Source organism: Phodopus roborovskii, unplaced genomic scaffold (genome assembly GCF_943737965.1).
Source record: "Phodopus roborovskii unplaced genomic scaffold, PHOROB, whole genome shotgun sequence".
Taxonomy (NCBI): domain Eukaryota; kingdom Metazoa; phylum Chordata; class Mammalia; order Rodentia; family Cricetidae; genus Phodopus; species Phodopus roborovskii.
The window spans coordinates 2,470,889-2,486,504 of NW_026126516.1; the positions used below are offsets into that span (position 1 = coordinate 2,470,889).

At 43.2% G+C, this 15,616-nt stretch overlaps 2 protein-coding genes across 2 annotated transcripts in view; both read right to left on the bottom strand.

The window, feature by feature from the left end:
• Positions 1–15,616, bottom strand: part of LOC127231073 (cation channel sperm-associated auxiliary subunit beta) — a 102,568-nt gene that overhangs the window by 72,242 nt on the left and 14,710 nt on the right. The window contains exon 4 of the mRNA XM_051196478.1: positions 7,470–7,530. Within this exon, the coding sequence (XP_051052435.1) occupies positions 7,470–7,530 (61 nt within the window). The remainder of the gene's footprint in view (positions 1–7,469; positions 7,531–15,616) is intronic.
• Positions 10,264–14,452, bottom strand: LOC127231072 (ATP-citrate synthase-like). The gene is given in 5 exon segments (XM_051196477.1): positions 10,264–11,239; positions 11,242–11,465; positions 11,467–12,972; positions 12,974–13,076; positions 13,079–14,452. Coding segments are annotated over 5 exon segments (3,270 nt in total). The 5' UTR covers positions 14,430–14,452; the 3' UTR covers positions 10,264–11,153.

Genomic DNA, 15,616 nt, shown 5'->3' on the forward strand with positions numbered 1-15,616 from the left:
ACAAACAAACAAACAAACAAACAAACTGAGAAAGAGCTAGAAATTTCCCTTTTTCTGGTCAAGGGCTACATGCAGGACAAAAAAATATACTTTAAGATTTCAAATGCTTTTAATGTCACTGTGCCTTGGAGAGTGCCAAGGGAGTTTATCTGCCCTTGTGTCCCTGCCCTCTGCTCTGCAGTTCCAGCTCTGCATGGGTGGTCTCCCAGCTGAGAAGTGCCACAACTCATTGCTGCATTCTCCCTGATGGCACCTCTCTCTCTGACATTTGTTAATCATACTGTTAAGAATTAAAATCACAATGTCCAGTTCATTTGTATTTGGCATCATTGGAGAAAGCACTCTATTATCTATCCTATGTTGGTGTATTTAAAGTTTTATACCTAAACCATTTTTTTTTAATGTAATCTTCTATTACCATCCTGATAAGTATAGACTGTGTGATATGCACAAATGTAAGGAGTATGTTTTTCCTCCCGCCACTGGTCTAGTCCCGCCGCTGCGCCAGCCCCAATTAACACACCAAGACTCTGTATTTGATATAATGCTGTTGGCCAGGTACTAGTTTCTTATCGGCTAGCTCTGTCTTAATTATTAACCCATTTCTATGTATTTTCACGTGGTCTTACCAGGGAGAGGCAGCTGGCGATTCTGCTTTCTCCAGACTCTCCATCTTGACTCCTCCTTCCTACTTCCTCTTTCCTCCTTGTCTCCTAGTCCCGCCTATCTAGCTTTCCCATTGGCCAGCAGCGCTTTATTCATTAACCAGTATGAGAAACATATTTACAGACTGACATCTCCCATCACACAAGAGAGCTAAAGATGATTTGTTTCTTTGTTTGTTTGTTTGTTTTATGTTTGAGCAGGTAAAAGACATCTGTTAACTGTATAAGTTTGCTCCGACTGTATAACCAAACTGTAATGAAATCTCTACCCATGCCAAATGAAAGGATGCCATGCAACAGTAAGTCATGAGGGCCCTGTAGTGAACAAGATTCATCATGTCTCATCAAGTCTCAGAGCTGTCCCCATGCGGAGGGATCAGCATATGTTTCACCTGTCTTTTCTGTCATCCTTCCTCATGTCTGTAGCCAAGATCCCCAGGGGGTCTCCCCTGGTCACATATGATCTCAACTTAGAAAGAATCCATAGATTTTTCCTTTCCTGCAGAAACACAGGCATAATCTCTCCCCTAACACTTGACTTCCATCCTGAAGCCCAGACGTTTCTAATGTCGATAGGATGGTTGAAGTCCGCAGTCCTTTCCACAATCATTGTCTCTCAGCAGCTCATCCACATTAAAAAAAAAAAACAAAAAAAAAACGCAGGGTCAACAAAGCACCAGGATCCAGATGCCCTATGCATTTCCCATCTCTACATGGCTTATCTTTTTATATCACTTTACTTTTCCTTTCAAATGTTTCCTTTACCGTATTAAATTATTTTCTCTTTGACTGTCTATGCTCATCTTCTTTCCTTTCTTCAGTTTCTAAGCACATTTCTAAACACGCTGTAGTCTTTTAGAGGTTTGCTGTGTCTGGGCCTGGCTTTACTAAGTGCCTGCAGCATACTATGGCCACGAGACCAATCTTAAACCGACGGGACAGCTGCTGAGCGAGTCAGCTTGGCATATGGCACTGGCACAGGGTGCCGATGGCTGGCTCCAGCCCTCAGGCAGCTGCTGGGAGCTGCATCTCTGTGTGCTACTGAGCCCTGGCTCTCCCGAGAGACTGCAGCACTAGTAATTCACATACCGCTCTTCGTCCAGAACTTTTCTCAGCTTTTTCAGGCCTGATATTTGATATTTGAGCCCCACAATGGATGCCATATGTAATGAGTCTTTCTCTTTTCCACCAGCTAGCTCCCAAGTAATGGCATGGAGGATTGTTAATAATTATGAACACTTGGCTGATAGTTTAGGCTTGTTCTTAACTAGCTCTTATAACTTCAATTATCCCATTTATATTAATCTATGTTTTATCATGTGACGTTATCATCTTGCACCCCCTCTTTCCCTTCTGTGTATCCTGGCTACTCCTGCCCCTTGATTCCTCTTCCTCTTACTTTCTCTCCCCAGAAATCCCACCCTTACCTCCTGCCTAGCTACTGACCATTCATTCAGCTCTTCATTAAACCAATCACAGCAATATATCTTCACACAGTATACAAATATCCCAAAACAACTTGAAGGAATCAAAATGGACCTGATTCAAAGGTTCCTCCCTGGAAGGAGCTATGCAAACTGCCAAGAGAGAAACTCAATCAATAATCATAATAAATTCTCATCCCTATAAACCACAACAATGACCAATACAGCAAGGTATCCCTAGAGGTGCCAGAGTGACATTTACATCTGATGATAGGTAACAGCACTCAAATTGGACTAAAGGCCCACACAGCAGGAGGGAAATAATGTTGGGTACTGTAACTTAATTACTACCTGGGACAGATGAAGCCATGGAATCTAGACTAGAACCTACTACTAACCAAATCACTATAATTTCTAATTGCCTTTTCCTTCTCCTTCTCCTTCTTCTCCTCCCCTTATTTCTTCCTTCTCCCCCCCCCCCAGTCTCTGTCTTTTTCTCCTCCTCCTTCTTTTTCATCTTTTTCTCTTCCTCTTCCCCTTCCTCCACATTATTCTTCTGGGTTTCTCTGTGTAACAAACCTAGCTGTCCTAGAACTCACTTCATAGACCAGGCTGGCCTCAAACTCACAGAGCTCAGGATGCCCTTGCCTCAGAGTGGGGTGCTGGGATTAAAGGTGTGGACCATGGTGCCTGACTTTTAACTACATTCTTAATTCTCATCCTTGTGGCCATAGATGTGTGTGGCTCTTGCTTCTTCTTGCAGCAAAGACTGTTTTACAAAGCCATAATTGGTCACTATGCAGAGAACAACAGACCATGGGGTGCCCCACTACAACTCAGAGGACATTGTTGAATCACAGGGGTTGTGGTGGAAAGATTGGGAGAGCTAGTAAGGACTAGTGTGTCAGCTGAACGATAGTATGATGAAGCTGCACTCATGAAATCTCAATTATATGGTTGCTAAAACAAAACTGAATAATAAGTATAAGCACCAGTCCACATGAGAAATTTTGAAGGGGAATTCTCTCAATGTCCCTTCTCTAGATGAATGGTTATAGGCAATTATGATGGCAGAGACAAAGGGAAATAAAAAAATAAATGCTTTTGTTTTCTGTAGGCAAAGTTAATTTAGTGCTTATTTTGCATATATCACATGATTTTCGGATATGGGAGTATATTTCACTACTGAAGAGGTATTAATTTAGAATACTAGCTCAATATTCCCAACTCCTAAAATTTGATATTTCTTCTCTTCTCTATCTGGGTATTTACAGCAGTATGTGATGTTTTATTTCCATACACCAATTATGAGTAGATTCCATAAGAAACTTACACATCACATATCACATCCTGTAACATTTTCAGAACAATTCCAATTCAGTAAAATATATCAAGGTCCAATTTCCCCAATATTAGACAGAAAAGAGGAGGTGATGGGAGGTATCATTCTGTAAATATGTTTCTCTTATTGGTTAATGAATAAAGCACTGTTGGCAAATAGGAAGGCAAAATAGGAGACAAGGAGGATTCTGGGAGATTTAGGAGGGGAATCAAGATGTAGGGACTTGAGAGGAAGAGGTCTGGGCCCTCTCTCCAGTAAGATAAGACCACGTGGAAACACTTAGATTAATAGAAATGGGTTAATATTTAAGACAGAGCTAGCCAATAAGAAATGCTAGTAACAGGTCAACAGCTTTATATCTCATACAGTGTCTCAGTGTGTTATTTGGGGCTGGTGCAGCTTTGGGACAAGGCTGATGGGAAAACTGCTTGTAGCAGGTGGACAATGAAGAAACTCCACCCCAAAAAGTGGTAATGCTAGCCCCTGAGCAATCCTGTCTTTCATCTCTACTGCTGCAAAGCACTCTTCAAACCATGGACAAGAGTTCAGTGGAATCAACTTGCTCCATGTTACTAATGTCAATAGTAGGCAAGTCTTCCTGAATCTCCTAATTAATCCACAGGCCCTAAGCAGAAGGTGAGGGTCCTTAAAGCCTCTGCCCTCAAAAACTGTGGAGGACTATGGGAGTGGTTGTCCATGTGGCCAGCTAGCAAATCTCTCTCATTCTCTAACAAATAACTCAGGTACATCTGTTCAACCATTAATAGCAGCATTATTTGTAATAGCCAGAACCTGGAAGCAACACACATGCCCCTCAAGTGAAGAATGGATAAAGAAGATGTGGTACATTTATACAATGGAGTACTATTCAGCATTCAGAGTGGGGAAAAAATCCAATAGAATCTTGAAATTCGCAGACAAATGGACAGAACTGGAAGAAACTATCCTGAATAAGGTAACCCAATCACAAAAAGACAAACATGGTATGTACTCACTCATATATAGATTTTAGACATAGATCAAAGGATTACCAGCCTGCAATCCACACCCCCAGAAAAGCTAGGAAACTAGGAGGACACTAAGAGAGACATTCATGGTCCCCTGGAGAAGAGAAAAAGGGACAAGATCTCCCGAGCAAATTGGGAGCATGGGGGAGGGGAGAGGGAGTTAGGAGAAAGAGAGGGGGAGAGGAGGATATGAGGGAACAGGAAGATTGAGTCAGGGAAAGGATATAGAAGAGCAAGAAAAGAGATACCATGATGGAGGTAGCCATTATAGGGTTAAAGAGAAATCTGGCACTAGGGAAATGTCCAGAGATCTACAAGGATGGCTCCAACTAACAATCTTAATAATAGTGGAGAGGCTACCTTAAATGCCCTTCCATGATAAAGAGATTGATGACTACCTTATATGCCATCCTAGAGCCTTCATCCAGTAGCTGATGGAAACAGAAGCAGACACTCACAGCTAAACACTGAACTGAACTCCTGGAATCCCGTTGCAGAGAGGGAGGAGTGAGGAGCAAAGGCTGGAGAACCCCAAGACACAGCTGATCTGAACAAGGGGGAGCTCATGCACCGGAGTCTGATAGTGGGAAACCAACATAGGACCAACCCAGACCCCCTGAATGTGGCTGTCAGTTAGGAGGACTGGGCATTCTATGGGGTCTCTGGTAGTGGACCAGTATTTATCCCTTGTATATGAAAGGACTTTGGGAGCCCGTTCCACATAGAGGGTTACTCTCTCAGCCTAGACATATGGGGGAGGGCCTAGGCCCTGCTCCAAATAATATAACAGACTTTGAAGACTCCCCATGGAAGGCCTCACCCTCCCTTATGAGCAGAAAGGGGATGGGATGGGGTTGGGGGTAAAGGGGAGGAGAGGAGGATGAGGGAACTGGGATTGACATGTAAAACAAGCTTGTTTCAAATTTAAATAAAAATATTATCATTAAAACAAAACCCTCCCATACAAAGGGGACAAGTTCACTAACTTATACCCCAAACTTACCCAGAGTTTTTTTTTTTTTTTTTTTTTTTTAATTGTCCACTGGTAACACTGGTAACCCAAGAATGGGTTACCTATAAGAAAAGGGGGGAATGTGATGGAAATTAAGAACTAGAAAGCCCAAGGCCACCACCAACTGTGTCAACATCTCCCTTGCCCCATTATCTTGAGAGAACAGAGAACTAGATGGCTTCTTGACCTACAGGTTGTTAAAAAAGAAATACCTAGCTCACAGGTGTGCTAATCAATCTTGCCTAAATGGATGTCAGTTACTGTTCTCTTTAATCCATGATGACCTTGTATGGAAACTTTGTGTGCTGTGAAATCTCTGTAACCAAGGAAACTCTGAAATTTGTGGCTTTCAGCCTTGTGGTCTGCTCCCTTAAAAGCTTCCCTTTATGGCTGGTTGACATCTCATTCCCTCACCATGTAGTGAGATCCAAGCTGGCCAGATTGAACAATAAAGAGAAACCTTTGTGTTTGCAAACAAACAAACAAACAAACAAACAAACAAAAAAGAACTCAGTACTAGGAACTCTGATGCAGTTTGACGGCTACTAGGTTTCAGTGTAACTTCTTACCATTCCCTTGTTTAAAAATGTTTTAAGGTATAATGTTTATGCAGAACATAAAAGCTTAAGATGTATGAATCTAAAACTGTTTTAAGGTATAAGAAAGTAACTTAAGTGGACAAAGCAGCCTTACAGACTACAGCCAGGATTTCTGCATCTTCTTAGAATCCCCCATGACTGCGCCCCTTACCAGCAGGAAGTAGTTTGGAAAGAACGATGCCCAAATTCCCAAATATTGTCTATAAATTTTTGTTTTCATTTAAATGGACTTGGTTATATAAAATAAATAAATAAATAAATAAAAAAGAAAGTAACTTAATGTGTACAAACTCAAGTTATCAGATTTCTTTATCTCGTTATCCTACACTGCTCATAGTCTTAACATTAGTCAATGAAGTTCTGATAAGCTATTAATCCAATTCTGACAGGGTACTAAACACCATGCTATACCAGTATAAGATCATAACTGCAAGCTCAAAAGTAAGGTGTTTTTCATTGTGCTAAAGATATCTGTCAGTTTTAAGAGTGTTAATGCTTTCAACCAAAATCATTTCTGACTACAATGCACAGATCAGAAACAATGTAATTGCTAATATGTCTAAAATTTATGTTCTCACAAACTCAAAGGATTCTTGTAAGTTCCAGGGAGCTAAATTGGACCAAACCAAACAGGTTAGATTCACTCCAGATAAATATTATTCAACCATTCCCTGGTTCCAGGACTCACTTCCTTCATCTTGGGACCCCTTGGTAACCCCTCCTTCATTTTATGATCCTCCTCCCCTCAAGTACCATGGCCTAAGAAAACATTTTTTCCTAAACCTAACCTTGTACTGCCAACATCTTGCCAGGTTTAAGAAGCGCCAGAGACTTCCATACGGCTGGAACTGCAAAGAAACAACCTGCTACCCCAGGATGTCCCCCAAAGATGGTCAACAACTCCAGGTCAGCAGGAAGTAGTCTTAAGAACATCCTTAGTCCCTAACCTGCCACACCTAACTTCTCACCTTTTTAATAAGAAATAAAGGTGGCAATGTAAGGACTCAGGCATTATGCTGGCCTGTCCATGTCACCTGGCAGAATGCACTCAGTCAGTACCCTGGTCAGTCCAGGTTTCCATGACTACTAGTCTGCACACCAGTGCAAAGGACCCCTTTAAAAGAAAGACCCCTGCCCACTTACTATCTCTTTTTCCTGCTGTTTCCCTGGGGCAGACAGGACTTTTCCTGTCTCCCTCTTTTCTTCTGTCCTCTCTCTGTGTCTTTTATCTCTTTTCTCTTTCCTTCCTCCCTCCCCTTTCTAATAAATCTTCTCAGTTAAGCTCTGTCTGCCTGGCATGTTTCTGCCTCGGTCAACCTTGCCTGTTATGGAATCTGCCAAGATCACCCATGCAATGTTCACCATGAACTTTATAATAACAGGCCCCCGGAGTACAGGAATTACTTCAGATCCCCCTTACCTGTGTTTACTGTGATGTTTTCTCTAGGAATGTCGATTAACCAGAGAGCTCGGTTGTTGAACTTCAAGAAGAAAAAAAGCAAACATTATTTTACAACATTAAAACAACACTTACTTTGGCATATTCTGGCCATCATTTAAAAAGGAAAATCAGTCAAAAATATCTAAATATGCACACATATGTACACTTACAGGTAAAGGGTTTTCAATAGCAAATTTCACTGGTAGGGATTTTTTCCTCATATTACACTCACATAAGAGTGACCCCCCTCTCTCTCTCTTCCTCATATTCAAGGATATTATGCATCATTCTTTGTAATAGCAGGTTGACAGAAATGCTGGATATAATACATACATACATACATACATTTCCACATGGTGGAACAGTCCAGGAAGCACAATGCTAAAGTGTTAGGCACCTGATGAGTCAGAGTCAAGGCATTGGGCTGGCAGAGCATTTGGAAATGTAAGTGGGGAACCCCAGGAAGAAGAGAACACTTAGCATGGGAGCTCTAAAGTTTACATTGTAAACATGTCTAAGTTCCCCTGCTACTGCAGCATAGAGGACACTCCCAGGACCACTTTAAAAAGAAAATCAGTGGAAGCCGGACAACCATCAGAACTACAGGAAAGACACCTTCATTTCTTTCTGTTTTACTAAGGAAATGATCTGCTGTTTAGACAAACAGTAAAAATAGCATTTCTTAGAAGAATGAACCAGGATCCAGAGTTGTCACAACATGTCACCTACAGTATCCAGTTTCCAACCAAAACAATGACAATAAGGAATTGTAACGAGTTCGGTTTTTCTGCCCGCTGCCGCTGGTCTTGTCCCGCCGCCATGTCGCCAGCCCCAAATAATACACAGAGACTCTGTATTTGATATTATCCTGTTGGCCAGTTACTAGTTTCTTATCGGCTAGCTCTGTCTTAATTATTAACCCATTTTTGTTGATCTATGTATTTCTCTTACCGGGGAGCCGGTGGCACACTGCTTTCTTCAGACTCTCCATCTTGACTCCTCCTTACTACTTCCTATTTCCTCCTTGTCTCCTAGTCCCTCCTATCCTCCTTTCCTATTGGCCAACAGTGCTTTATTATTAACCAGTATGAGAAACATATATACATAATGGCATCTCCCATCAAGGAATAACTGGCAAATGTCACTGATATTAGGGGGCAAATGTACACAGTCAGTTGACTCAGTCTGGCTAAGAGGCAATGGATTAAATGTTATGTTTGCAAATCTGTGCATGCACTGAAGGAAACTGTCCCCAAAAAGTGAATGTGTAGATAATGACAAACAGAGTAGAAAGGATACACAAACAAAACAAATGCAAGCAATAAAGCTTAAGTAGAACAAATCAAGTAAAATACATACTAAATAGGTTCAATAGGAGACTGAATAAGATAGACAAGGAAAAATGAACTCAGAGATATACAACTGAGCCAATAATAAAGGGAAAGGAAGCAGTAGCATGGCTGGAGATGATAATAATGTTCTAGTATTTCAAAATGTTAAAAAGCAGGACTTTAATGTTTTTTACCATAAGAATGAGATGCTATCTCAAACAAAAGAAACTACAACATCAAACAAAAGCAAGAGGAAAAATGATTCATGTTTGAGGAGTGAGTGTATCATGATAAATAAAAGACCCAGAAACAGATATTGGGGTTCAAACTTCAAGCTAAAGGTCAGAAAAGCAATGTAGCAGACCATCAGCTCTTACAACTACCTCAAGCTGAATGGGCTGATCCCTCTGCCTCTCCTCAGTGTGGCTAGAGAATCCTGAGACTGAATGTCTTCCTATCCTCAGTGTGGTTGGAGAATGAATGCTCAATACTGAGACCTTGCTCCTGTCTTATATACCTCCCTAATGTTGGGATTAAAGGCATGTGATCCCAGGTGCTAAATTCATCTTTGTGTGAGCTGTTTCTCTTAAGACTGGATCAATCCTGTGTAGATCTGGATGGATTTGAACTCAACAGAGATTGGTCTACCTCTTAATCCTTAGTCCTTCTATTAAAGGTGTGTACCACCATGACCTACTTTTGGATGCTGGGATTAAAGGTATATATTATCACTGTCTGATCTCTGTAGCTTGAGGCTGACTTTGCTTTCTGAATACTCAGGCATGCTTTATTAAATCATAAATAATATATCACCACTAGAGAGTATAGTTAGTGTAATGTAAATAGTAAATAATAGGTACATATATTGAAACACTATCTGATACCCCACTTAAACATGCAATTTTTATACTTTCCTGTATCAGTGAAATTTAGAAAAAAATGGAAGTGCCTAAAGACTCAGTGTGTGATGGGAGATGTCATTCTGTATATGTTTCTCATACTGGTTAATAAATAAAGCACTGTTGGCCAATAGGAAAGGAGGATAGGAGGGACTAGGAGACAAGGAGGAAGAGGAAGTAGTAAGGAGTCAGCATGGAGAGACCAGGGAGACCAGATGCCTGCCCCACTCCCCGGTAAGGAGACCACGTGGAAATACATAGAAATGGGTTAAACTTAAGACAGAGCTAGCTGATAAGAAAGTAGTACCTGGCTGACAGCATAATATCAAATACAGAGTCTCTGTGTGTTATTTGGGGCTGGTGCGGTGGCGGGACCAAATCAGTGGCGGAAGGTGGAAAAACCTATACACCTTACAAGTGTGTTTATTTGGGAGTTGTTGGTGGAACAAAAACTTTTGCCTACAAGAGAGTCCTATCCTGACTGTGTCTATGTTTTAAACGTTTTACCAGCCCCTCAAATTGTTTTCTTTTTTTTTTTTTCACTGTTACTGTATAGTTTATTTAAACCAAACATGGTAATACAGAGAAGAGACTGAGGTGGCAGCTGTCCAGAATCTTTGTGGGTTACAGATGCAAAACAGCTATGAGTCTTTGGACCCACACTTCAGTAACAGACAAATCAGCTGCATAAACACAGAACATGAGACATAAGACATTTCACAGCTTTTTGCTTGTATTTCCATTTTAAACACTCATATGTGACAACTTTACATTTAAGTTACTACTCCACATATGTATGACAACGGCTAAGGATTTAATGATCCCACCCCTCCCCTTGACATAAGTAGACATTGATCCGTAACACAGAACATTTCAGTGGGATACTAAATAAACCCTTAACATATAACAGAAAAAAAAAAGATCCTTAAAATCCAGACTAATACAGTCTTCATGTTAAGTGAAGATGGCCAGGAAGTGGGGATACCAGATGTCAGTGGGTCCTATAGTCAGACAGTATCTTGAAGTCTTAAAAGTTGCATTCCCTTCCTCCAAAGGGAAAATGAATTTTTAACTAATTAAAAAAAGAAAGCAACATCATAAGGCCCTAGACCTAGAAGAACACTATTCTGACAGTGCTTAGATTCTTCCGTATAATAGATACAGCAGGTAGCAGAGCAAATGTCACAAGTATTGGCTTGGTTTTCAATTTCTATGCCTATATATGTATATATATATTAAAAATACTAAGCCTCTTTATGCGGACTGAATGGGTACTAGCCTGTAGGTGTTGGTCTTCCATGCCTGTACATCAATGGCTATTTCTGCTCCAGGCCCAGCCTATAATGGACTCTGCTTCCAGCTGTCTGTCCGTCATTACCCAGGAGGGAGCTCTTGTCTTCCTTTTACTACATACAGCAGGGTCCCTCATTCAGTTACTTGCTCACGTGTTCCGGAAGAACATAGGAAATATCATCCCATGGGTGACGATATAGCCCCTGCTTCAGCCTCTTCTGATCAAATAGTGCCCAATGAAGCCCATACTCCTTCCTAGCACAAAGATGCCATTGAGAGCTCCAATATCAATGTATTCATCAGCTTCGTCCCGGGTGAAGGAGCCACAGTTCCTAAGCATGTCCACAAATGCGACGCCGCCAATGAAACCGTCCACATTCAGGATAAGATTCGGCTTCGTTGAGGTGGTGATCTTCTCCACTTCCAGTGCGTAATCGAGCAGTGGGGTGGCGGAAGTGCTGTTTGACAAAGTCTTTGAGGATCTGCACTCGCATGTCTGGGTTGTTTATCGATTTCACCCGGTGGCCAATACCCATGATCAGTTTTCCTTCCTTCTTCATCTTGTTCACAAACTCCATAGGAATAATGCCACCGTCAAAGGCTTTACTGAACATCTTTGCTGCTGCATCCAAGGCACCCCCAAACCGATCTCCAATGGTGAGCAGCCCTGATGTGAGGCTGGAGACCAGGTCCTTTCCAGCCCGAGCACAGATGATGGTGTTGTGGGCCCCAGAGACAGCTGGCCCGTGATCAGCTGTCACCATCAGATACATCTCAATGAACTGGCAGGAATACTTGGGCAACCTTCTCTGGAACCAGAGGAGGCCGAGGACGCCACCGATGCCCATCTCTTCCTTGAAGACCTCAGTGATGGGCATGCCTGCATAAATGAGTTCCTGTCCTCGCTCATCACAGATGCTGGTCATGAATGAGGCAGGTTTTCGGATCAAACCTAGCTCCCTGGCCCAAGAGTAGTCCATGGGCACTGTTGGAGGTGACACTTCCTGAGCAGGTACAATGGCTCCTTTGGCCACAAGATCTTCATACACGGACTGAATGATTCCTCCCAGTTCATCAAAGCTGCGGGGCACAAATACTCCTGCCTCCTTCAAGGCCTGGTTCTTGGCTACTGCGGTTTCAGAAGCATGGTTGGCACAAGCTCCAGCATGGCCAAACTGGACCTCAGAGGAGAACATGGTGGCACAGGTCCCAATGCACCAGCAGACCACTGGCTTGGTGAGGCGGCCCTCCTTGATGCCCCGGCAGATCTTATACTCCTCTGTGCCCCCAATTTCCCCAAGAACTACAATCATCTTGACTCCTGGAGTGCCCTGGTACCGAAGCACATGATCCATGAATGTGGAGCCGGGGTATCTGTCCCCACCGATGGCCACACCCTCATAGACACCATCTGTGGTCTGAGAGATGATATTGTTGAGTTCATTTGACATGCCTCCAGAACGGGAGACATAGGCCACACTGCCTGGGCGATATAGTTTGGAGGCCAGGATGTTATCCAGCATCCCACCAGTATTCCCAATCTTAAAGCATCTGGGCTTGATGCCCCCAACCGTTGCTGGCCCAATGATGGTCACTCCCTTTTGGTCGGCCTTCTTGATGAGCTTCCGTGTAAGAGCCTCAGGGATGCCTTCTGCTATGATGGCTATAGTACGGATCTGGGCATAGCTCATGGTCTCCATGGTGCTGTCATAAGCGGATCGCAGAGAGGCGAAGTTGATCAGCACGTCTACTTCTGGGTGCTTTTTCATGGCATCAGCCATGTTCTTAAAGACAGGGATCAGGATTTCTTTATGTCCCCAGTAAAACTTCTGCTTGTGATCGCCAGTGAAGGAGTAGACTATGGCAGCCACTGAGGGCTTATCTCGGGAACACACGTAGTCGAAGTCCAGCATGCCTTGCACAGCCCGCGTCTGCATGCCCCACACGATAGCCTTGGTATCGGCTGAAGAGGGTGGCACTCTTTCCTTGGGGCATGGCTGGTTTGGCTTTCTTTGCAGGTGCCACTTCCTCAGCTCTAGTCTCAGAAAAAGACGCTGTCCGGCTGGTGCTGGAGTCGATGTGCTCCCACTGGCATTAAGGAGGAAATTGGCAGTATGAGCTGCTGTGGGTGGCTGGTTGGGAATGGGCCGATGGCCCAGGGCCATGCCCACAATAGCCGTCATGTGAGTTTCTGTGCCAAAGACATGGATGGGGATTCCAGTGATCTTCCCAACTTCTCCCATCACCCGTAATCCCTCATGATAGTTGGGGCCACCTCTTCAGACAAAGATTGTAACCTCATGCTCCTTCAGAGGACCCTGGTAATCTCGAATTGCTCTCACAATGCCCTTGAAGGTGGCAGCCACATTGGTGAAGTTTGCGATGCTGCTTCCAGTGATGAGGATCCTGCTGCCATCTGGGTGCTTCTCTCGAGTCATAAGTGAGAGGATGGTCTTGGCATAGTCATAGGTCTGCTGTTCACTGGGAGCACCTGAGTGCTCCCCGTAATTCGACAGCTCATTGACACCTCCAAGATCACAGATGGTATCACTGTACACGACGGAGGCGCCGCCCCCAGCAACCATGGTCCAGATCCGCCCCTTGGGGTTCAGCAATGTCAGCTTCTAGCTTGCCCGACTTTTGGCATCCAGGTCGGCAATGTAGGCTTCCTCCGGATATGCTTCACGCCCAAATAGGGGAGGGAATGCTATATCACCCCACTTCACTTTGCAGATGTAGTCAGCCGTGGCATCCACCTTGGCCACCAAGTCAAGGATGTAGACACCATCTTTGGTCACCACAAGGGGGTTGATCTCAAGGTAGGTAAAGTACAGATCCTCGTAGAAATTGAACAGGCCAGAGATGAAGCTGGCCAGGATTTCTTTCTTGTCTTCAGGAGCGTGGACCAACAGGTGCCTTTTAATGTTCTCAGTGTTCAGCTTCTCATCCACACCCACAAGCAGCGTCTGGGCTTTGGTATCCACATCGCCCACATCCACACCCCCTTCATGGTGGAATAGGACGTAGTCTCCTTCCCGAGTAGCATAGATACACACATAGAACTCTTCCGCCTGACTGTGGGGGACGAAAGGTTCAATGAGAAAGTTCTTGAGGAAGCCTTTGGCTTTGCCGACAGTGGCCTCATGTCCCAGTCGAGGTTTTAGCCAGGATTTGACTCCATCCAGAGTGAGGTTGACCCCGACTAGGCCAAGCTTTCCTCGACGTTTGATCAGCTGGTCTGGCTTGACTACCAGGCTCTGGCTGAGCAGCCAGGGGTGGTCATGCAGCAGATGCGTCCAGTCGGTGTCAGGAGTAACCCGGGCATACTTGAACCGATTCTGGATGGCAGAGGTGGTACAGATGTACTTGTTCAGGAGTTCTTTGCCAGTCTGCTCTGAAATTACCTTGGCTGACATGGCTGCAGACAGATCCGGTTTACCTTTTCAAGAAAGCCCGAAAGCGGCTCCCTACGTCCGCAAGCCCCAAGTCACCCCAACTCTCCGGATCGCTCCAGCCCCTCAAATTGTTTTCATGTTTAAATATTAAACAATCAACTCTAGCTATTCCAAAAATGACTATAGACTCTTATGTACTGTAGTGTACAAAAATGGGTGACAGAGTTGTTCAAAGTATAGAAATACAGTGAAAAGTATAGATACCTGATATTGGGGCAAACCTGTAAGATCTTGGGTCAGGCAATGATTTTTCTACACATGTCACAAAATGCACAAAGTAACAAAACTAAAATATCCCCCAAAGGAAAAAAAAGTATATATTGAAGGATGGGAGAATATAAATGATAGAGCAGACAAAATATTAGCAAATTATACATCTTAGAAGCAACTTGCACCTGGAATATATAAGCAGCATGTATAAATTACCTATGATAACATAAAAAAAACCCACATTAAGAGTGGGAAAGGAATCAGAATAGCCATTTCCTCCCAGAAGATATTCAAGTAACCAGTAAGCAAAGGTGAAATGGGAAGCATTAATGACATGCAAGTCAAAACCATGATAAGGTAGCATTTTATATATACTAGAGGATTATCACAACCATTGGTGAGGATGTAGACAAATGTGTCTGAGCAGTCAGGGGTAGGAAACAGAAAGAGTCCTACCACTTTAAAAAACAGCAGCTCCTCACTCTATCACCCAACTATTCCATTCCTGGCCACGTAACCCAAATAAACAAAAACCCATTTCCACAAGAAGAACCATATATGCAGCAGCATCACTTATTAGAGCAACAGATAGAAACAAGTCCACCATTCATCTTCTGGTGGATAAACAAAATGTGCAATGTCTACAGCAGAGTTTTACCTGCTCATAAAAAGAACAAAGCATTGACATTTCCCTTGCTATGCTGGAGCTTGAGCACATTATGAAAGCTGAAGGAGGCAGTTACAGACACTATGCATTGTATCTTGTTTATATGGACTTGAAGAATTAGAGTCTTTGGAGAGGGAGGGAGAGCACAGGTACAACAGTGGTTGCTTGGGGTGGGAGAATCTGGAAGGAGACTGGGGAGTGACTGTTAATGACTTCATGGTGTCCTTCAAGATAATGAAATGTTCTGGAATTGTTTGCTAGTGATTGTGCA